This window comes from Globicephala melas, chromosome 9, assembly GCF_963455315.2.
Source record: "Globicephala melas chromosome 9, mGloMel1.2, whole genome shotgun sequence".
NCBI classification, from domain to species: domain Eukaryota; kingdom Metazoa; phylum Chordata; class Mammalia; order Artiodactyla; family Delphinidae; genus Globicephala; species Globicephala melas.
This window is the reverse complement of record NC_083322.1, coordinates 5,816,627-5,840,034: the sequence shown is the minus strand read 5'-3', so window position 1 is coordinate 5,840,034 and position 23,408 is coordinate 5,816,627. Positions and strand designations below refer to the sequence as shown.

The 23,408-nt window shown below is 47.5% G+C and overlaps 1 protein-coding gene across 3 annotated transcripts in view; it reads right to left on the bottom strand.

Moving 5' to 3' along the window:
* Positions 1–537: 537 nt before the first annotated feature.
* Positions 538–23,408, bottom strand: part of WDR86 (WD repeat domain 86) — a 91,348-nt gene continuing 68,477 nt past the window's right edge. The window contains exons 7-9 of one of the 3 annotated variants that reach the window (XR_009565236.1): positions 20,416–20,537; positions 10,282–10,654; positions 538–711 (exon numbers count right to left, since the gene is read on the bottom strand). Coding sequence is in view for 2 of the 3 variants with exons in the window: in XM_060305112.1 (XP_060161095.1) it covers positions 20,454–20,537 (84 nt within the window). In the remaining variant the exon portion in view is untranslated. Of the gene's footprint in view, positions 712–9,611; positions 10,655–16,555; positions 16,705–20,415; positions 20,538–23,408 lie in introns of those variants that run through there. The other 2 variants (XM_060305112.1, XM_060305113.2) reach the window with 2 other exon arrangements.

Genomic DNA, 23,408 nt, shown 5'->3' with positions numbered 1-23,408 from the left:
ATTGCAGAGGGGCACGGGTTCAAGCCCTGGTCAGGGAACTAAGATCCCACACACCGCGTGCCCCACCCCCCGCCAAAAAAATGTAAGAAAGACGTGTTTCCTCACCCTCACCACGTGTCCAGCATTATATCAGGTGTTTGTTCTTGACAACAGCCCTGCAGGACGGACATTATTACTTGCATTTACAGAAGATAAAACACAAGTTCTGGGAGGTCAAGTGAGACGTCCGAGGCCATGTAACTCACACGTGGCAGAGCTGGGGTTCAAATCCATGTCCGTTGGGCTTCTTCCCGTGCCCCCTGCAGGCAACTCTGGGGAAGAGGGTGGGGAGTTCGTTCATGGAAGAGGCAGCCTTGGTGCTGAGTCTTTTTTTTTTTTTTTAACATCTTTATTGGAGTATAATTGTTTTACAATGGTGTGTTAGTTTCTGCTGTATAACAAAGTGAATCAGCTATACGTATAGTATACATATATCCCCATATCCCCTCCCTCTTGCGTCTCCCTCCCACCCTCCCTATCCCACCCCTCTAGGTGGTCACAAAGCACAGAGCTGATCTCCCTGTGCTATGCGGCTGCTTCCCACTAGCTATCTATTTTACGTTTGGTAGTGTATATATGTCCATGCTGCCCTCTCACCTCGTCCCAGCTTACCCTCCCCACCCTGCCGGGTCCTCAAGTCCATTCTCTACATCTTCATCTTTATTCTCAGCCCTAAAAAGACACGAAATTGAGTTATTTGTAGTGAGGTGGATGGACCTAGAGTCTGTCATACAGAGTGAAGTAAGTCAGAAAGAGAAAAACAAATACCGTATGCTAACACATATATATGGAATCTAAGAAAAATGGTTCTGATGGAGCGGAGTCTTGAGGAGCCGGGCACCGGCCTGGTGAACTGAAGGGGCAGGCGAAGGAGCCTGCCCGGTGCGGGGGTCCAGGGTGCTCGCCCAGGAGTCTGTGCTTTGTCCCGGGCTGGTGGGCACCAGCAAGGGGCTGCTGTACCTTCTGGAGTTCTGGGCTTTCCTTGGGTTTTCAGGACTCGTCAGCCCCCTCCCTGCTTCATTGTACCCCAAACATACCCACAGATCAGGACAGGGAAGGTACAAAGATTCCAGAAAATGCTCTAAGAGGTAATCAGATTTTTTCTGATTTAGTGCTTTTCTTTTCTTTTCTTTTTTTTTCGGTACGCGGGCCTCTCACTGTTGCGGCCTCTCCCGTTGCGGAGCACAGGCTCAGCGGCCATGGCTCATGGGCCCAGCCGCTCCGCAGCATGTGGGATCATCCCAGACCGGGGCACGAACCCGCGTCCCCTGCATCAGCAGGCGGGCTCGCAACCACTGCACCACCAGGGAAGCCCAGTGCTTTTCTTTTCTTAAAGAGTCCTCCCTCAATTGTATAAACTTCAGGCGCCATAAATACCTGAACATGGTCCTGACTGAACCCATAGAGCGAACTGTGAGTTCTCTTCTTCTCCTGGGCAACTTTTGTTTTCTCTGGAGTTCATAATTAGCTTAAAAAATACTTTATTTTTTAGAGCAATTTTAGATTCACAGCAAAATGGAGTAGAAAGGTTCCCATATACCCCCGAGCCCCCCCACCCCAACACACGGCCTCCCCCATCATCAACATCCCCCAGCAGAAGGGTACACTTGTAACTACTGATGAACATACACTGACACATCACAATCGCCCAAAGTCCATAGTTTACGTGAGGGTTCGCTCTTGGTGTTGTACATTCTCTGGATTTGGATAAATGTATAAGGACACGTATCCAGCATTATAGTGCCATCCAGAGTAGTTTCACTGCCTGAAATCCTCCGTGCTGTCTGTTCATCTTTCCCTCTCCTAAGCCCTGGCCACCACTGATCTTTAACTGTTTCTATAGCTTTGCCTTTTTCAGAATGTCATATAGTTAGAATCATACAGGATGTAGCTTTTTCAGATTGGCTTCTTTCACTTCAAAATGTGCACTTAAGGCTCCTCCTTCCATGTCTCCTTGTGGCTTGAGGGCTCATTTCTTTTTAGAATAATATTCCATTGTGTGCATGCACCACAATAATAATTACCTTTTTTAAAAAAATGCTTGTTTGTTTGTTTGCTTAGTTTTCTGTGTACTTATCAAATCAACCCCAAAGCTCTGCAGACTAACCAGACCTCTTCTCAGGGCATTCAGGCTCCATAGGCTCTTCTGGGGCCTTCTGACCTGTTCCACCTGGACTGGCTGCCCACAGCTGTCATCCTGGAATCCCCCTTCACATTAATCTGGGGAATTCTCTTCACAGCTCTACTGTTCTTTCATTCATTCGACGAGTCGGTCGGTGTTGAGAGCTTACTGTATGCCTGGTGGTGTTCTGGAGACTAGGATACAGCAATGAATAAAATGAACCAAAAAGTTTCTTCCTGCTCAGAACTTGACTTCAAATGGGAAAGATAGACACTAGGTAAGAAAAATATGTGAGATGTTCATTCCAGGCATGCAAGGCTGCTTCAATGTTAAAAAATCTATCTGGCTTCCCTGGTGGCGCGGTGGTTGAGAATCCGCCTGCCGATGCAGGGGACGCGGGTTCGTGCCCTGGTCCAGGAATATCCCACATGCCGTGGAGTGGCTGGGCCCGTGAGCCATGGCCGCTGAGCCTGCGCGTCCGGAGCCTGTGCTCCGCAACGGGAGAGGCCACAGCGGTGAGAGGCCCACGTACCGCAAAAAAAAAAAAAAATCTATGAATGTTGGGACTTCCCTGGTGGTCCAGTGGGTAAGACTCTGCCCTCCCAATGCAGGGGGCCCGGGTTCGATCCCTGGTCGGGGAACTAGGTCCCGCATGCATGCTGCAACTAAGAGTTTGCATGCCGCAACTAAGAAGTCCACATGCTGCAACAAAGATCCCGCGTGTCTCAACTAAGACCCGGAGCAGCCAAAATAAATAACTAAATAAATATTTTTTAAAAAATCTATCAATGTAACCTACCATATTAACAAGCTAAAGAAGTAAAATCAAATGATCACATCAATCAATGCAGAGAAAGCATTTGACAAAATTCAACACCCATTCATGATGAGAACTCTCAGAAAAATTGGAATAGAGGGAACTTCCTCAACTTGATAAAGGGCAACTACAGAACACCTTGAGCTAACACTACACTGAACTGTGAAAAACTGAATGCTTTTCCCCTAAGATCCAGAAAAAGGCAAAAATGTCCACTCTCGTTACTCTTATTCAACACATTGCTGGAAGTTCTAGCCAGAGTAACAAGGCAAAAAAAGGAAAGAAAAGACATCGAAATCCTAAAGAAGAAATAAAAGTATCCCTATTTGAAGATGACGTGACTGTCTACACAGAGAATCCCAATAAATCTTTAAAAAAAAGAGCCCACAAACAAACAAACCTCCTAGAACTAATAAGTGAGTTCTGCAAGGCCACAGATTATAAAAGGACACAAAAATCAATAGCATTCTATGTACTAGCAATGACCATGTGGACACTGAAATTAAAAAAAAAATACCATTTACAATTACTCAAAAGATGGAACTATTTAGTGTAAATATAACATGTGCAGGATTTATATGCTGAAACTACCCAATGATGATGAAAGAAATCAAAGAAAACCGAAATAAATGGAGAGACATAGCATGTAGATGGTTTGGAAGATTTGACCTAGTAAAGACGTCAGTTCTTTCAAAATTGATATTCAGGTTAACTCAATTCCTATCAAAATCCCAGCAAGAGTTTTTGTAGATAAAGAGAAGATTATTTTAAAATTTATATAAAAAGGCAAAGGAACTAGAGTACCTAACACATTTTTGAAGAAGAAGAATAAAGTGGAAGAATCACTCTCCCTCATGTTGAGGCTTATTCTATAGCTACAGTAATCAAAACAATGGGATATTGGCAGAGGGACAGATACGTAGATCAATAGAACAGAACAGAGAACCCAGAAATAAACTCACACAAATATGCTCAACAGATTTTTGACAGAAGTGCAAAAGCAATTCAGTGGAGAAAAGGTAACCTTTCACCAAATGGTGTGGGAACAACTGGACCTCCAAAGATACAACAATGAACTCCACTTAACTCTCACACGTTATACAGCATTAACTCAAAATGGATCACAGATTTAAATGTAAAAGATAAAACTATAAAACCCTTAGAAAAAATATCAGAGAAAATCTTTGAGATCTAGGGCAAGGTGAACAGTTCTTTGACTTGACACCAAATGCACCATCCATAAAAGGAAAAACGGATAAATATTTTTTAAAATTGCTCTTGAATGACTCTGCTAAGAAGATGACAATAAAAGCTAAAGGGTAGGAGAAAATATGTATAAAACACATATCAGACAAATGACTAGTATTTACACTATACAAAGAATGCTTAAAACTCCATACAATCCAATCAGAAAATGAGCAAAAGACATGAACAGACACTTCACCAAAGAGGACATAAGGGTGGTAAATAAGCCCATAGAAGGCTGTTCACTACCTCTAACCATTAGACTAGAAACTATCAGAATGGCTAAAATAAAAACTAGTGACAATACCTAATGCTAGTGAAGATGTAGAGAATCTGAACAACTCACCCATACATTACTGGTGGGAATGCAAACTGGTCCTCCGGAACACAGTTTGGCATTTTCTTATAAAACTAAACACTCACTTAACACAGTAACTGCACTCTTGGGCATTTGTCCCAGAGAAATGAAAACTTATGTTCACCCCAAAATCTGCCTATGAATGTTCATAGCAGCTTTATTCATAACAGCCCCAGCCTGGAAGCCACCCAAGTGTCCTTTGGTGGGTGAATGGTGGGTTAAACAAACTTGCATATCCATACCATGGGCTCCCACTAAGCAATGAAAAGGAATAAGCTATTGATGCATACAACTACACAGGTGACACTCAAAATAAGTACGCTGAGTGAAAAAAGCTAGTTTCAGAATGTTACATACAGTGTGATTCCATTTATATAACATTCTTGAAAAGACAAAATTATAGCGATGGAGAACAGATTAGTGGTTGCCAGGTGTTAAGGAGGGAGTGGGGATGGGAGGGAAGTGGGTGTGGCTATAAAGGGCAACTTGAGGAATTCTGTGGTGATGGGAATGGTCCTGTCTTCACTGCTATGCGAAGTTGGTAATGGCTCCCAGAGGTGGGTCCAAACCTAGTGCCCAGAACCTGTAAAAAAATGCTGCCTTCTTTGGAGAAAAGGTCTTTGCAGATGTAATTAAATCAAGGATCTTGAGATCAGGAGATTATCCTGGATTATCCGTGTGGGCTTCAAATGTCATTACAAGTGTCCTTATAAGAGAGAGGCAGAAGGAGATTACACATGCGTGGGCACGCACGCACAAGAGAAGGTGATGTGAAGACAGAGGAGAGGAAGGTGCAGCGGACCAGCCACCTGAAGCTGGAAAAAGCAAGGAGCAGGTTCTCTCCTAGAGCCCCCGGAAGGGGAGACAGCGCTGCCTACACCTTGGTTTGGGACTTCTCGCCTGCAGAATTGTGAGAGAATAAATTTCTTTTGCTTTAAGTCACCTAGTTGGTGGTAATTTTTACAGTAGCCACAGATGACCAACATATTCACTGTGTATTATACAATAGTTTTGCAAGAGGTCACCACTGGGAGAAACTGAAGGATAAACAGGGCCTCTCTGTATTATTTCTTACAGCTGTATGTGAATTGACAACTATCCCCAAATAAAAAGTTCAATTTATAAAAACTAGGGAAGGGAGATGAAAAGTTTGCTATGGGAGTGGGGTCAGGAGGGAACACCCAGTGCAAAGGCCCCGGGTTTACGGGCCTATGTATAGCTGGAAGCTCTGAGGTCAGAGAGATAATAGCCTGTGTGTGGATGGGGGGCGGGGAGAAGGGACCACGCAGGGCTCTGTAGGCTATTTTGAGAGCCTTGCCTTTTACTGTGAATGAGATGGGAAAATGTTGGAGGTTTGAGCAGGACAGACATGATCTGACTTATGTGGAACTGGACCAATACGGCTGCCATGCTGAGCCGTCACGGTAGCGGGCAAGGCAAGAGCGAGGACGCCAGACGGGAGGCTGTCCAATCACTCAGGTGATAGAGACCGGATTTGAATAAAAGGTAGTAATAGAGATGGTGAGAAATAGTTGCATTCTGAGTATATTTGGAAAGCAGAGCCACTGGGATTTGCTCTCAGGTTGACCCTGGGTGTGGCAGTCCTGCAGGTTACAAGGACTGAGCCCGAGCCCCCCCGCCCCCCAAGAGGACGGAGCTGCCGCGCACTCACGGCATGGAGCAAATGCCGGGAGGAGCGTGTTTGAGAAGAGGTCAGGGCTCCATTCTGCACGTGATGCATGTGAGATGCTTGCTAGACATTCAAGAAGAGATGTCCAGTTGGCACTTGGATGTAGGCATTGGGCGTTTAGGCTGGAAATGCACATATAGCAGTCAATGGTTAGGAAGTATTAATGCCACAAGACTGGATGAGGGTCCCAAGAGAATGAACATGGTTAGGGAGGAGGTCCAAAGCCTGAGCCTTGGGGCAGTCCAGTGTTAAGGGGTCAGATAACAGGAGAAACCAAGAAAGGATGAGAAGGGTCCGTCACAAATTAGGAGGAAAACCAGAAGAATGTAGCATCCTGGAAGGCAGTTTGAGGACGCATTCTAGGGAGAAGGCAGTGGTCACTGTGACAAATTTTGCCGATTGTCACTGAAGTCGAAGACCGAGCAGCGGCCACAGGCTATAGCCCTGAGGAGACCGTTGGTGAACGTGATAGCAACAGCCTTGGTGGGTCCATGGGGCAAAGGGAAGAAGAGGAATTACAGACACAAGTACCCTTCAGAGAGGTTTTGCAGTGAAGCAGTAGCTGGAGGGAGAAATGGGGTGGAAAAGCTTTCTTTAAATTGGGAGAATTAAGAGCATGTTCGTAGCTGATAAGAAAGAGCCAGTGGAGGGACAGATAAATGATGCTGGGAGGGAGGGAACGATTTCTGGAACAACGTCCTTGTGTAGGTAAGAGGGGAGAGCACGGGTCATTCATCTACGACAGCAGTTTTCAACCTTGGGTGGACGTTAAAGTCATCTGGGAGCACTTAAAGATCTCCAGCCCAGGCCACACCCCTAACCCATTAACTCAGGGTCTCTGGGATGACTTAGCAGAGAACAGGCAGGAGGGGAGAATTTGGGGGCACAGAGGCTGGTGGGCGGGCAGAGTGATTGTGGAAGAAGCTCTCTTCCGACTACTGCTGCTTCCTTGGTAAAATGGGAGAAAACTCACTACTGAGTGTGAGGCCGGAGGAGATTTTGGAAGCTTGGGGTGATGACCTGGGCGTGGGAAGATTGCAGTCATGTTAATGACAAGGTCTAGGGTGAGACTGTGGAAGCGAGTGGCTGAGGGAGGGCGGAGAATCAGGATCAGAGCGGGAGAGGAGTTTAAGAAACTGAGAGGCCAAGATTCTGGAAGGATCCTCTATGTGGATGGTCCGCTTATCAGGAATTAAGATGGAAGCAATGGTGGAGAGAGTGACAGCGAGCTAGAAGGATCCTCTCTGGACCCCAGACAGTGTAGGTGTGGGGCTGGGGGAGGGGTAGCTCTTCCTTCACCCCCGCCTTGCTATTTAGGCTTCAGCAAAATTGAAATTCCTAAAGATCCCAGATATTGTGTTGGAATTCCTGTTTCTTGTAACCCGTATCATCCTCTTTCTTTAATTCCTTGTTTGGATGGTAGTTTTTTATAAGTTATTATTATTATTATTGCTAAGACTATTGCAGTAGTCCCCTTCCTGGTGTTCCTGCCTCTAGTCTTATTTCATTCCACTTGCCCACTGACAAACCCCATGCCTTCTCCACATTTCCTCCGGAGTAACTTTCTGAACCACCAATCTGACCTGGTCACTTCCTTGTTTAAAACCCTGCAACCACTCACTGTTCCTAACAATGCTATCACTTGCTGTGCCAGGCACTGCTCTTTAATCTAATCCTCACAGTCACTGCAAAGGTGTGTGCTATCACTATCCTTATTTTATAGGGGACGGAACTAAGGCACAGAGAGGTTAGGGAGCTTGTCCCGTGCGTGTAGAACTGACATTATCACAGTACACAACGCCTCTCATAACTGGTTACCCTCTCTGTACAGCTTCCTTTCTTACCATTTCCTCCCACCTTAAACTTTATGCTTCAGTAAAGCTGAATTACTTAAAGGTCCGAAGATCAGTCAGGCTCCCAGCAGGAAGTCTATAGCACAGAAAGAAGGTTTAATTGAAGAAAGTTAATGAAGGGCCTCTTTGCGCAATGTGGGCAGGGCCAAAGGAACCAATAATGACGATGCAGCGTCCAGACACTAGCATTAGACGGAGACCAAGGGGGCAAGGAGAGGGGATGGTGCTCTCAGGACCACACGGGGTCAAGGCTGTGGAAGAGGGTCTGCGCAGCAGGGACTGTAGGGACACGCAGCCACTGTCGAAACCATGATAAATCCCCTGACCTACCTTTGATGTCCTGCAGTGCTTCCACTGGCCACATCCAACTAGAAGCCGGAAGGTGAGGGAGTCCGGATGATGCAGTCTGTCAAGGTCAGCCTCCTGGGACTCACAGCAGCCAGGAGAAGGACAGAGAACGGATCAGGAGAGACTTTTTGTCCTTCGCTTAGAGGAATAAATCTTGTGGTCCCACCCAGGGGAAACACCAGGTCCCAACAGCCACTGATCACAGTGAGGTGCTGTCAGTCAGTCATCATTCCAATAGGAATAGCGTTAGTGACCGACACTGCTCTGCACAGAAGGTAACAGGAAGAAAGGAAGAAAGAGAAAGTCCACTTGTTGCTGGTCACAAGACCTAAGCAGCTGCTCTTAGCTTCCTTCTTCCACTGCCCCGTCTGTATTTCCCTTGCCTTTTGACAGGGGTGGCCCCCGTCTTCATTCCCATAAGATTCAACTTCTTAGTTGTCTTATCTTTCTTGAGTCACCAGTTTCCCACGGGCCATTATTTTTGGACTGAGGAGACTTGTGAGGCACTCCAGCAAACCCTCTGGTTCAGATACTGTTCTCCGTGGCCTATTCTGTCCCCGCAATCCAATTTCCCCTGGTAACTGCGACAAGTCAACCCGACCAGTACAGTTGGTTCAGCAGTGCGAGAAGCCCCGAAGTGGCCAATTTAATGGGCTTCCAATTTAATGGGATCAAGATTGTGTTCTCTGGGGAGAGTGTTCCTTCTTGTGCACTAGGACCTCCAAACCTACTGAGCCCAAGGTTATGGGGGAGAAGCAAACGTTCTGTAAGAGGGCTGTATGATGCAATAGCGAGAGAGGCATTTCTTCGTCCACCCTAGTCCTTCTGCAGATCCACACACCTAATGATTACTTCATGCCTCTCCTCTCTTCTTGAATCTCTCCAGGTTACACTGGAGACCAACTCGCATCTCTGGGGGTACCTGTCAAAGAACAGGCCCTGGGCTTCCCTGGTGGTGCAGTGGTTGAGAGTCCGCCTGCCGATGCAGGGGACACGGGTTCATGCCCCGGTTCGGGAAGATCCCACATGCTGCGGAGTGGCTGGGCCCGTGAGCCATGGCCGCTGAGCCTGCGTGTCCAGAGCCTGTGCTACGCAACGGGAGAGTCCACAACAGTGAGAGGCCCGCGTACCGCAAAAAAAAAAAAAAAAAAAGAAGAGGCCCTGTGTATTCTGGCTATGGGGGAAATAGCACCCTATATAGGTGGTTTCTCCCAGAGGAGACACCACACCCTCGAGGAGGGCACTTAGCCTTGCAGGGTGCTGGCCTGCAGTGGGTGCCAAAGCTGAGCCTTCAGGAGTCCATTCCCCAGTTCATCTAAACAGCTGCAACTGAGTATTTCGGTAACTGTGCACAGACCAGTGAATTCCTTGGGCATGAACTCAGTGCCACACATCTTTTGCTCTATAATGAGTTCCTTGGTTGGAGAGGATGTTGTGTGGGTTACCATGACAACGAATAGGGCACTCTGAAAATCTGGTGCCGGCAGAAGCTCTGCAAGTAGGGATAGAAAGTCTGTATCTGGAACAGGACTCCACTCCTAAGGGAACAAATGACTAGCTCCCTCCATGAAGGAAAAATACAGATTATTAGGCTCGTCCGCCATGTCGGGGATCCAGCATTGCTCTTTGTTAGTATTTATCAGTTCGGGACCTGAGTGGAGATGATATGCATACTGGCCCTGGTGAGGAGTACCTACTGAAAAAGCAGTGGCGAGAGGGGCAGAGAGGCTGGCAGACATTCACAGGACAGACTGCTCATTTCATCAGCCTGATGACCCAGATCCTCTTCTGCCCCTGATGGGAACTTACACGACATCTCTGTGTCTTCACCTGGTGCTCCTTCTGGGACTTCCGTCCATGGGCCTCTTTCCCAGACTTCCTAGTCTTGACCATTAGAGGTGCCTGACCAGCCAGCCAGTCTGTTGCCCGTCGCTCATTAGTCGGTGTAGATCCAGAGCCCCGGCCACCTCTCTTCCAAAGCAAAGCAGACGATCAGACTGGCCGAAAGGGGACCACCGGGAGGCTCTCCCTTCACTACTGTCTTTCAGGACCATCCTTGAGTGGGACTTGATGCAGTGGTCGCACACCTCCATTTGACGGCAGCTATCGCACAAAGCCCCCTGTGAACAACAGACTGATTCTCCCTCCTCTGTTGCGTAGGCGTAGGGAGCTCCTCATGAAACTGTAGAGAGAATACGTTTCTGTTGCGTATGCCACCAAGTTTGTGGTGATGCGTCACAGAAGCCACAAGAAACAAAACTACCTTCCTAAGCCTCGGTTTCCTCATCTACAAAACACGTAGGGGGCCCCTTTGGGTGGGAGAAGAGACACTCCCAGGAGGCTGCAGCGGGGACTCACTCCCCAGGGCCCCGCCCACCCCACTCGGCCCCCCTCCTCTCCCCTGCACCGCACAGGTGCAGGTCGGCCCCGTGGGCCCCAGTACTATGTGACCCAACTGGCCAGAGATGATCCAGGTCAGCAGACCCGGGTCCTTCTGATCTACTTGGTGTCTCCCCCTCTGGCTGGGCTGCAACAAGCCTCCTCCAGCTCCCAGGGCCTCCGTTTCCCGCCACGTGGGCCAGAGGCTGGGAGGAAGCCTGGAAGGAGAGAGTAGCTAAAGCCAAGGGGAGAGAGGAGCTGAGAGCAGAGGAAGGGGTACTGGGCAGGGTGTCCTGTCGGGATGAACAGCACTGAGCAGATCAAGTGAGCCCACCTTGGGGCCACCTGCCAGCTCATCTCACCTGGGAAAGCCCTGCTCATCCTGAAGCCGGCACCCTGGTACCCAGAACTCCCTGCTCTGCCGGCCCACAACCTGCCCGGCCCTTGTTGGACTGTGTCCTCTCAAGAACCCCAGCTCGGCCAGAGCAGAGGTGGGCTCTGCCTTCCTCGCTGCAGCTCCCTGGCACCCAGCACACAGCAGGCACTTGTCGAGAGGACGAATGAAAGGGGCCGGCCTAAGATGGGGTCTGGAAGAGGCCAATTTAACGAGAACATCACCAAGGGACACATTGAGTTCAGCATTCAGGATAGTCCCCTCGAAGCTTCAGAGCTATTCTTGCCATCGTTCCCACCGCATCGATGAAGATTTGTGCCCAGGAAAGGTGAGGTAGCCTGCCCAAGGCCAGCCGGCTTGCCAGGCAGAGCCGGGCCTTGACCCCCCAGCCCGGCTTTGGAGCCCGGAGCAGCCTGCCAGTGGAGATCAGGGACAAATACCACCCTTGACACCCGCCTGCACGTGCTTACTGTCACCCCCCCCCCGTTTCCTTGGAGGGACTGGCCCTGAAATGGGGGACATGTGAGAGGGCGGGACACAAGGAAGGAGCAGAGCAGGCCTGTCCTCCACTGCAGTCAGCGCAGGAGAGGAGCAGCCCCGGGACGGAGGCAGAAGGGCAGCTCGGAGGAGAGATGCGTTGCTCAGTTCCTTGCACACATGGGACCAGCTGGGCAGAGAAAGGGGCCCAAGATTTAAGCCTTACAAACTGCACTGAATTCATGGGACCAGACAGGACAGCCCCAGAAGGCACTAGTCGTCCATTCTGCTCCTTCACCGTCCAGCTGACCTGGATCTGTTTTGGGGCGGGACAGAGTGGTCCAGGGTGGGGAGGGTGTGGGCAGGACCAGGGCTCCCCAGCCTGCCCCTCACTATCCACGTGACCCAGCTCTGCAGGAGTCCACACGAGGAACTGGGGGTTTCCCTCTCCCCCAATATGCCCACCACCCCACGCCCTGTGTGGAGGGCCGGCTCTCTACCAGATCCTGGAGGTTCCAACCCTCCGTGCCTCAGATTCCTGATCCAGGACCTGCAGTTGTTCAACGTTTATGGTAATGACATTGTGACTACGATTTTTTAAAGTGTGCTTATTTTATAGAATTACCAACAGAGAAATTTACATGAAATGATTGGATGTCTGGGAGTTGCCTTTAAAAATAAAATGGGTGGGGAGGCATGGGTGGACGGATAGGAGAAACTGGATTAGCCTTCGCTCTGCTTTGGTATATATTTGAAAATTTTAAAATTTCCACTGAAAACAATTTTCCCCTGAGGCTGCCGAGGCGGGATCCTAAGATGCACCCTTGAGACCCGGCTGCCTCCCCCGCGCTGGGTTTGACCTCGGCGCCCAGGGAGGGCGCGGCGGGGACGCTCGGGCTCTGGCGCCACCTGGCGGCCCTCGCGGGACCGACACCCTGCGTTGCTTTCTGGGCGCGGGCAAATGGAGCGCTCCAAACCGGAGCCGGCCGCCCACGCCACGCCAGGCTCGGGCCCACCCGGTGCTGCCCTGACCTCCGGAAGCCCTCTCAGCACCCCACCCAGCCGCGCCCTCCCAGTCCCCCCTCTGACCCTCACTCCCCACTCCCCGTCGAGTCCCCTGGAGGGGCAGTTCTGGGGTGTGAGTGACGCGACACACCGGGGGACCTCCCGAGGGTGGCCAGTAGGCCCGGCCCACGCACGCGGCACATCCACTCAACTCCTTAGGGTCTCGCTTTTTGTAATTTTACCAAAATTACACAGACTAAAGTCAAATAGTTACAGGAGGCTGGTAAGAAAAGCAGCAGTTCCCTCCTCTCCACTTCCTATTCCCGGGGGCAGCTCTCTGTGCTTTTAGCTGATTCTTTTATGCTTTACCTCCACGTCACAAAACAACAGTTTTATAATCTCCGCTTTTCATTTGAGGTGTTTTCTGCTAAGGATGGAGGATGAAGATTTAGCTCTTCTTCACCCCCTTACACTTCCTGTCTCCTCACTTCCCAGTTACATCTTATTTGGGGTTAGATCCATTTCCCCTTTAACAGGTTAGGTAACTGCTACTCACGGATGAGCCATGGTTATTCTTTCCTCTCTGCCATGTTTCATTTGCTGTGGATTTTATTAATTGTCTTGCGTGGGCTTTTGCTTCATGCTCTGTAGGTTTATCACTATTTTATCACCAAATTCTAACCAATTTACAAGTTGTATAAACTCAGCTATATTAGATATTCTGTTAACTTCAGTGTGTTGAAGAGCTCTTTCCTGGGGCCGTCTGCCCTGCTCTGATGTAAATGGGCTGGTATTTTCGTCTGGGGCCCAGCCGGTATCCTGGACTTACCCTCCTCTCACTTGGGTGGCAGCCCATTTCCTGGATCCTCTTTCTTCTAATTTCTTGCTTTATCCTCCCATTTTGACTGAGCACATCCTTCAGTAGCTTTCTGAGAAAGGGTGTGTGAGAGATAAAGTCTTGAGACCACACACCTGTGAACGTGTCTATTTCATCCTAACCCTCTGCAGCTGAGCTGGGTTTATAAATGTTGCTTGGGAATGACCTTCCCTCAGAGTTTTGAGGGCACTGCTACTGCCTAGTGTTGATAAGAAGTCTGAGGCCGGGCTTTCCTGTTGGTGCAGTGGTTAAGAATCCACCTGCCAATGCAGGGGATATGGGTTCGATCCCTGGCCCAGGAAGATTCCACGTGTCATGGAGCAACTAAGCCGTTGAGCCACAACTACTGAGCCCACGTGCCACAACTACTGAAACCCACGCCCCTAGAGCCCGTGCTCAGCAACACGAGAAGCCACCACGATGAGAAGCCCGCGCACCTCAACGAAGACCCAAAGCAGCCCAAAATAAATAAATAAATACATTAAAAAAAAAAAGTCTGAGGCCATTCTGATCCATGATCTTTCTTATCAAATCTATTCTTTTTCTTTTTGGAAACTTTTAGAGTTTTCTCTTTATCCTTAGTATCCTGAAAATTCATGATGATGTGCTTTTGAGGGGGGTCTAACTTTACATTGTATGGGGCATTTAGGGTACTCTTTCAATATGTATTTCATGACCTTCGCTTCTGGGAATTTAGGAGAGAAAATAAAATTAGAAGATAAATCCAGAATATCCAAATTGCAGTTTTGGAAACAGGGAACAAAAAATATAGGAAAGAAATTAATTTGTAAAAATACATGAACATTTCCCCGAACTGAGTATCGTTAAGTCTGCAGATGAAAAGTCCTTGGAAGGGGCTTCCCTGGTGGTGCAGTGGTTAAGAATCTGCCTGCCAATGCAGGGAACACGGGTTCGAGCCCTGGTCCGGGAAGATCCCACATGCCGCGGAGCAACTACGCTCACCACAACTAGAAAAAGCCTGCGTGCAGCAACGAAGACCCAACGCAGCCAAAAAAAAAAAAAAAAGAAAAGTCCTTGGAAGTATTCAATGTGATGAATGAAAAAAGACCACGCAAGGCATGTGCTGGTGACATTTCTTGGCTTGCATGTTTGAAGCTGCATTTAAATATTGCATAGAAATTATTTAGACCTTAGTCTACAGTTTGGGCACTAAGTGCTACGGCTGAAATGGGGGAGAATTGATGCTGTTTGGCTGCATGAAGATGTATCCAGGAAGGCTTCGCAGAGGAGGTGAAACTTGAGCTAGATTATACCAGATGGGTGGACAGAGAGGAAAGCTAGATGTTCCACATCAGGGAAACACTGAGCTTGTACTGAACCGGCAGGGTGTGCGTGTGTGCGTGCACAGGTGACTGTGTGCTGGGGTCAGGAGGCCAGGCTGGCTGGGATATCAAGGGAAGGGGAGGTGGGACCCTATCATGGAGGCTAGTCTGATCTGGCAGTAGCGGAGCCCTGCTCCTTATTTTCCATGGAGAAAACAATGGCCTTGCTGCGTTCAACCCAAGCCCAGTCACACCAGAGAGGACCCAGGCAGCTGAGGCCGACAAGCAGGTAGAGGTTCCTCTTGGAACGGAAGGGCAGTGGGTTCTGCTCATGTAAGTCACCCTGGGAGGACTCTCCACGACTCTCCCTTCTCTCCCCACCGAGTCAGAGTCTCGGCACCAGGAGGGATCTTAGAGCCACCCAGACACTGAGCAGAGGCCAGACAGGGCACAGGATTTGCCCGAGGTCACACTGTTCATTAGACACAGAGCTGAGTTTAGAACCCCATCTCTGGAGCCCCCCGCCCTGGGCTTTCTCCTCCCTGCCTGTGCTCAGGTGCTCACATCGGGAGAGGCAGCCTTTCATCTGAAGGTCACCTGCACTCAGCTGCTCAGCCCTGGGGGCATCATGGGGTGTCCCGCTGGGGAAGGAGGGGACAGTGGGCCAGAGCAGAGGGGGTGCTGTTGGCAAAATTTGACGTGAGGATCTGCATTTTAAGCTCATGTTGAGAATGTAAGTGCTAAGGGCAGTTACGTCCACTCTGCACGTGTCCCAACATAACATCCCACTGCTCTGCGTGTCACCGCCATATTCCCCAGGTCAGGGTCCTCAGGATGGCCCCTGTCAGAGGGTCCTGAGCAGCCAGCCCTCACAGGGAACCAGAGCCAGATGAAACACGGGTTCCGTTCAGAAATGACCCAGGTGCTCAGGTTGGCGTCCAGGTTGCTGGTAAGCAAGGTCTGGCGGTACTTATCCTCTGAGGTTGGGGTCAACTCCTTAAAGGCTGGGGTCCAAGGACACCGTGTCGGGAATATGGGGTTTGGGGGTGGTGTCCCCTGTCCTTCCTGGCTTGTGATTTGATCTCTGACCACTTTCTTTTTCCAGGAAGGACGAGTCATTCTTGTGCTCCCTGAGTCCCTGCTAATTTAATGTCATTTGTGTTTGCAGCCTTTTAGGTTATTTCACTTGTAGATTTCCCTCAATAATTCCAGCAACATTACTTTCAGAGTCCTGATTGCAGCATTTAAATTTTTTAGTATTCTGTGCACTCCCTCCGAGATATATGGGCGCTGTCATCAGGGCAGCCAGGAAGGCCTCGGGGCAGCGGGATCTACCAGCGTTGCTTGTACAGGGGCTCTGAGACAAATGAGCTGCAGGAAGTGGTTGTCACTGCGCTCGGCCGCACCCAAGGAGTGTCTGTAACGTGCAGCTCCTCACCGGCTGGTGAAACCCCACCTCATGGAAGCACTTACCACCCCACATCTTGGTCACTCATGGGAGATTATACATGTCCACACTTCTTTGTTTTTTAATAAATTTATTTATATATTTATTTTGGCTGCATTGGGTCTTTGTTGCTGCGCACGGGCTTTCTCTAGTTGTGGCGAGCGGGGGCTACTCTTTGTTGTGGTGCACGGACTTCTCACTGCAGTGGCTTCTCTTGTTGCAGAGCACGGGCTCTAGGCATGTGGGCTTCAGTAGTTGTGGCTCGCGGGCTCAGTAGTTGCAGCACACGGGCTCAGTAGTCGTGGCGCACGGGCTTAGTTGCTCCGCGGCATGTGGGATCTTCCCAGACCAGGGCTCGAACCCGTGTCCCCTGCATTGGCAGGCAGATTCTGAACCACTGTGCCACCAGGGAAATCCCATGTCCACACTTCTCAACTTCCAGCCCCGCAGGGTGTCCCCCTTGTACCACCACTGCGCCCCCAGGCTCATTCTCCACCCTTCCTGTCTGGCTGGGTCTGGGGGCTGTGCCCCCAGGTGCTCAGGGGTGGACCGAGGAGGCCGGGCCTTCTGGTGCCTCAGGACGACTGCCCCTTCGGGCGGCCTCTCGCCCACCTCCAGCCTTCATGGGCTCTGCTAACACGACTGTCTAGGTCAGGCCTGGGCGTGGTTGCTGTCCAGGTAGGGCCCTTCTTGGGGCAGCTCGTTGCCTTAACCCTGCCCATAGGTCTGCCGTCCACTTCTGTCTGCTTGTTGCAGAACCAACCTCCCCCAAACTGAGTGTCATAAATGACTGGGTTTTTTATGCACCTGGGTTCTGTGGGTTGGGAACCCAGAAGAGGCAAAGACAGGAAAGTAGTCTCTGCTCCACGGTGTCCAAGACCTCAGCTGGGAAGACCGGAAGGCTAGGGCAACGCGACAGCTGGGGCTGGAATCCTGCGGAGGCTTCCTCGCTCACTGCAGGTCTGACAGTTGAGACCGGCTGTCAGCCAGAGCTCCTACACAAGCCTCTTGGTGTGGTCGCTCTACACGAGCTGGCTTGGGCTTCCTCACGGCATGGCGGCTGGGTCCCAGGAAGGAGCGTCCCGGGGAGCACAGTGAGGTCCATGGCGTCTTACGATCTCACCTCACGAGTCCCCCAGTGTTACCTCCCCCATACTCTACTGCTCCAGGCAGCTAGAGCTGCTACCGCCGCTGCCTCTGGACACCGGATGTAGCTGTACCAGGGCTAAATGAGTCTGCATAGACCGACCTCGTTTAGTCACTAGCTTCCCATCTGAGGTCTGGGAGGGATGTGGCTGATTGGTGGAAGCTTTTATATGTGCTTGCCCTGTAGTTGCCAGGGAGGCTGAAAGGGTGAGGTGCCTGGCATTTTCTGCTTGGGGTGGGGGAGGTGATTTTTGTCTGATAAAAGGGTCTCTGTAGACACATGAATACAAATATATTAAAAGAGGTGAAGAACTTCAGATGCTGGGGTCGGGGAGGGAGTACTGAGTCCAAAGAAGGGAGGTTCAGCTCTGCAGGCCAGAGAAAATTGTAAGTTCTGACTTGTCTGTAACAGGTGTTGTTGGGATGTGCCCTCTGCTCGCCCCTTGGGCAGAGTATAAATTAAGTACCGTGTACATTTCCCCCCTTTTATCGATGGGAATGGTATGTCTGAGAAAAACTGGGATACCGTCTTTTAACTGCAATTTCAAAAACTGTTTCGGAACATTTTAATAAAATGAGTGAGAAATTATAGACTCTAGATTGCGGTTATAGGATATCTTCTTTTGGCATCTTTAAATTCAACTTAAAATCAGTAGGTTCTACAAAAGCAGTGAAGATGAAAAAGAAATTCAATATAAATTATTCTGACATTGAGAAGCAAATTATAACAACTTTCAGATCACATAAAAAGCAGTAATTGATTCAGGGGAAAATGTAAATTTTCAATAGAAGAAATGAATAGATTTTGGGATTGTTTGATGACCCAGTTAATGAATCGCATGAACACACTGGAAAAGAATGTAACTTCTTTGCTAATTTGATATGAAATGCTGACATTGACAACGACAAAATAAAACTCACAGACTGCCACTTCAGGGAGGTCATCCATGACACTCCCATGACGTTAATAAACGTCATTAATTCAAAGGGTTTTTAAGATTAGTCACTGAGCAAAATAACTCAAAATGCCCTGAAACCTTACAACTCATATGTGAAATTTGATAGAGATTTCCTTAAATGCAAAAGTAATCCTTAAAATTTACCAACAATGGGTTGTAAAGATGTTATTAGTCAGGGTCCAGTCAGGAGATAGAAACCTCACAGCAACTTGAACAAGAAAGTTTAAGATAAAGAAATAACTTTAACACTGTATACAAAAATAATCTCAAAATGGATTAAAGACCTAAATGTAAGACCAGAAACCATAAAACTCCTAGAAGAAAACACAGGCAGAACATTCTTTGACATAATCAATATTTTTTTGGATCCGTCTACTAAAGCAAAGGAAATAAAAGCAAAAATAAACAAATGGGACTTAATTAAACTAAAAAGCTCTTGCATAGCAAAAGCAAACGAAACCGTCAACAAAATGGAAAGACAACCTATTGGGGAACTTCCCTGGTTGTCCAGTGGTAAAGAATCCGCCTTCTAATGCAGGGGACGCGGGTTTGATCCCTGGTTGGGGAACCAAGATCCCACATGCCGTGGGGCAACTAAGCCTGCATGCCGCAAACCTACAGAGACCACGCGCCCTGGAGCCACACACCACAACCAGAGAGAAGCCCACGCGTCACAACGAAGAGCCCGCACTGCAGCGAAAGATCCCGCGTGCCTCAATGAAGACCCCACGTGCCACAACTAAGACCTGACGCAGCAAAAAAATAAAGAATATAAAGAAATACTAAAAAAAATAAAAAGGCTTTGTTAACCTTAAAAAAAAAACACTGATAACTATTAAAAAAAAGACAACCTACTGAATGGGAGAAAATATTTGCAAATGATGTGATGGATAAGGAGTCAATATCCAAGATATAAACACAGCTCATACAACTCAACATGAAAAAAACAAACAACCTGATTAAAAAAATGGGCAGAAGACTTTAGACGTTTCTCCAAAGAGGACGTGCCGATGGCCAACAGTCACATGAAAAGATGCTCAACATCGCTAATTATCAGGGAAATGCAAACCACAATGAGATATCACCTCACACCTGTCAGAATGGCTGTCATCAAAAACAACACAAATAACAAATGTTGGCGAGGGTGTGGAGAAAAGGGAACCCACATACACTATTGGCAGAATGTACATTGGTGCAGGCGCTGTGGAAAACAGTGTGGCGGTTTCTCAAAACACTAAAAATAGAACTACCATATGACCCCCAAATTCCACTCCTGGGTATATATCCAAAAAAACAAAAAACGAATTCGAAAAGATACATGCACCCCAATGTTCATAGCAGCATTTTTACGGTTGCCAAGATATGGAAGCAACCTAAGTGTCCATCAACAGATGAATGGATTAAGAAGATGTGGTACATATATACAAGGGAATACTACTCAGCAATAAGAAAGAATGAAATAATGCCGTTTGCAGCAACATGGGTGGACTTGGAGGGTATTATGCTAAGTGAAATAAGTCAGACAGAGAAAGACAAATACTGTATATCACTTACATGTGGAACCTAAAAAATACAACACACTAGTGAATATAACAAAAAAGAAACAGGCTCACAGATATAGAGAACAAACTATCGGTTACCAGTGGGGAGAGGGAAGGGGGAGGGGCAACGCAGGGGTAGGGAATTAAGAGGTACAAACTGTTAGGTATAAAATAAGCTGTAAGGATATATTGTAGAACACAGGGAGTATAGCCAATATTTTATAATAACTAAATAACTAAATAACTAACTAAATAACTAACTAAATAACTAACTAACTAAATAACTAACTAAATGGAGCATAACCTTTAAAACCTGTGACTCACTATACTGTACACCAACTTACTTCAATTGAAAAAAAATTTTTTTTAAAGAATTAACATTAACATGGGATCAGAGTAATAAAGGTTTGGCTAGAAAGAAGTAAAGATGCTTACTTAAAGAACGCAGGCACAGCAGATGCAGGGAGTGGCCATCACCCCGGGTGAGACAGAGCTCCCACGGAAGCGGTCCCTCTGCAGGGCTGAGATCCAGAACTTCTTGGAGAGGTCTTGGTTCGCTGCAAGGCAGAGAAGTCAGTGAGGTGCCAGGTTGACAGAACTTGCTGGAAATCGGCCCCTGTGGTGCCAGAGGGACCATCCACGGGGAGGTGTCATGCTTTAGAACCTGCCCCAAAGCCATGGGAGAAAATGCCAGGGGAATCTGTTCACAGGACAGTGCCTTACGGGCCACAACCCCCCGTGAAGCTGCCCCGGGGGTGCCAAGGGAGCTACTGGCTGCTGGGAATCATTGGAGCTAAGTGCTGCGGAAGCCGCACGTGCTGCTGGAAACCCTGTGTCTTGCAGGAGCCAGATGCTGGCGGATCCCCCTGTGCTACAGGAGGTGGCCACCAGGAACGCACCTGAACCAGGAAGAGAAACCCCTTTCTCCTCCAGTGTCCCTACAGCGCCCTCTGCTGGCGAAACTTAACACATAGCAGCTGGCAAACAAATATTTCCAGGGTCCAGCTTAATTAATTAATTATACAACAACGAAGAGATATTGGGAGCTGAGAAGCAATAAATTGACAACTGGCACAGAAGGTGAAGGAAACTTTTCTAAATTACTAAATCACTAACTTTTTATCCACCATGGTGGAGGGAAGACCATCTTTTTTTTTTTTTTTTTTTAGGTAAGACCATCTTTTTAATTTCTCTGACAAGATTATTGTCCTTTAAAGAGTTCGCCAAAGAACTTGTAGCCAGAAACTATAAGGAAAAAATGTTATAAAGGTGTAGCAGATAATTAATAATTCTATTTTATTTTTCTGGATTTTATAACGTTTGTGGTATTTTTCAACTTAAAAAAATTTGTAACATATTTTTCTCATTCTAAATATTTACTTCCATTCCTAATATTGTATTTAGTTATTGTGTCATTTTTCTCTATGAAAAAACGATGTTTTAAAATTATATATTTTAGAGTTCCCTGGTGGCCTAGTGGTTAGGATTCCAGGCTTTCACTGCCGGGGCCCTGGTTCAATTCCTGGTCGAGGAACTGAGATCATGCAAGCCACACAGCGTGGCCAAAAAAATAAAATTAAAAATTATATATACTTTAAACTTTATTGCCTAGCAGCATTCAATAAATGTTTGCATGAATTAAGATATATCTCCTGCTCCTTTTACTACATTATAGATTCCTTGAGGGCAGAAGTAGGGTTAAACTCAGAGAGGAACATCCGATCTAATTGGATGGGGAACTCAGAGAGGTCATCCAATCTAATCTCCTATGGACAGGAAGGAAAACGAGCCCAGTGCTCTTACTATCCTTCCCTGTGTGTGTGTGTGTGTGTGTGTGTGTGTGTGTGTGTGGTGGGGAAAGAGGGCAGGGATAGAGAGAGAAGTGCCGCCTGAGCCCCTGCATCCCCGGGTGGCTGAGTCGGGCACCCGTCCACTCCCCTCCCCATTCTCGGCACTGAAAAGTGTGTTGGGAGCAGAGCCCCAAGAGGCTGTTCTTCAAAAATGGGAGTGGTTGGGGACATGTAATCAAAGTCTTACAAAGGTCCTGACAATCCCAGCAGCAGGCTGGGCCAGGGTCATGACGGTCATCTTAAATGGGAAATCAACAAATCAAAAGGTATGAACTTTAAAAAAGCTTAATATTCTTCACTTTCCCTCAAATTTTTGTACCAATTTATGTCTTCACCAAAAAATTATGTAGAAGCGTATTTCCCAGTCCCCTCACCCTTGTCAAACTTGGATATTATCAACCTAGGTCAGTCTAATAGCAGGCAAGTGATTTCTCATTGTGGTTAATTTGTGTTTAATTACTAGAGGGGTTGAACATCTTTTTAAATGTTCGTGGATCATTTTAATTGTTTTTTTTTTTTTTGGTGAAAACCTATGGTTGTTAGTTATTGCTGGGTTCCTCTTTTATTTAAGTGCTTCTTTAAGCTATTCAAAAGAGAAGTAGAGGGCAGATTCTACTAGTGGACGGCAGCCTAACAGTAGATTACTGAGTATCACGCCTGCACATAGTAGGTACTCAATAAACCTGTGGCAAATTAATGAAAGATCATCAAGCAACCCGCTTGGTGAGGTGTGTAGGGTACTATTCTGTCTCGCTTTTTTGCCCTCCTGATTGATTCCGAGCTTGGGTAGAGGAGTGAAATCTCTTCCTGCTTTTGAGGGGAGGGGAACCAAGGTGGAGATAGGATGTGATGGTCCAGTATGAACAGGTGGACTGAATCCTACTTGGCTCATGATTTATAGAGATGATCCCAGGGAGGGTGTGGCTTTCAGAACATGGCACTTTTAGTTCTTGCTTGATGACAGACTCAAGTTCTGAATCTCGCCACAGAGAGAGCCCTAAACTCGGGATGATTCCAAAATGTGGCAAGGTGCTGTCTTCAAAGTTACCCCTCACAATTTTCAATCTTCCACCTAAAATTTTCCATCACAAGCTTAAAAGGATGCAACTCCAAATTTAGTGCAGCTATTAACATATTTTAAAATAAGACTTATGTGACTCTTGGCTATACATGCAGTGATATCTAAATACCATAGCAATTTGATATCCACCACTTAAAAATACATAAACACACATCTTTGGTCAATTCATCTTTGACAAAGGAGGCAAGAATATACAATGGAGAAAAGACAGTGTCTTCAGTAAGTGGCAGTGGGAAAGCTGGACAGCTGCATGTAAATCAATGAAGTTAGAACACTCCCTCACATCACACTCAAAAATAAAACCAAAATAGCTTAAAGACTTAAATATAAGACATGACACCATAAAACTCACAGAAGAGAGCATAGACAAAACATTCTCTGACATAAATCATCAGTTTCCCAGGACAAAAGAAATAAAAGCAAAAATAAGTAAATGGGACCTAATCAAACTTACAAGCTTTTGCACAGCAAAGGAAACCATCAACAAAACAAAAAGA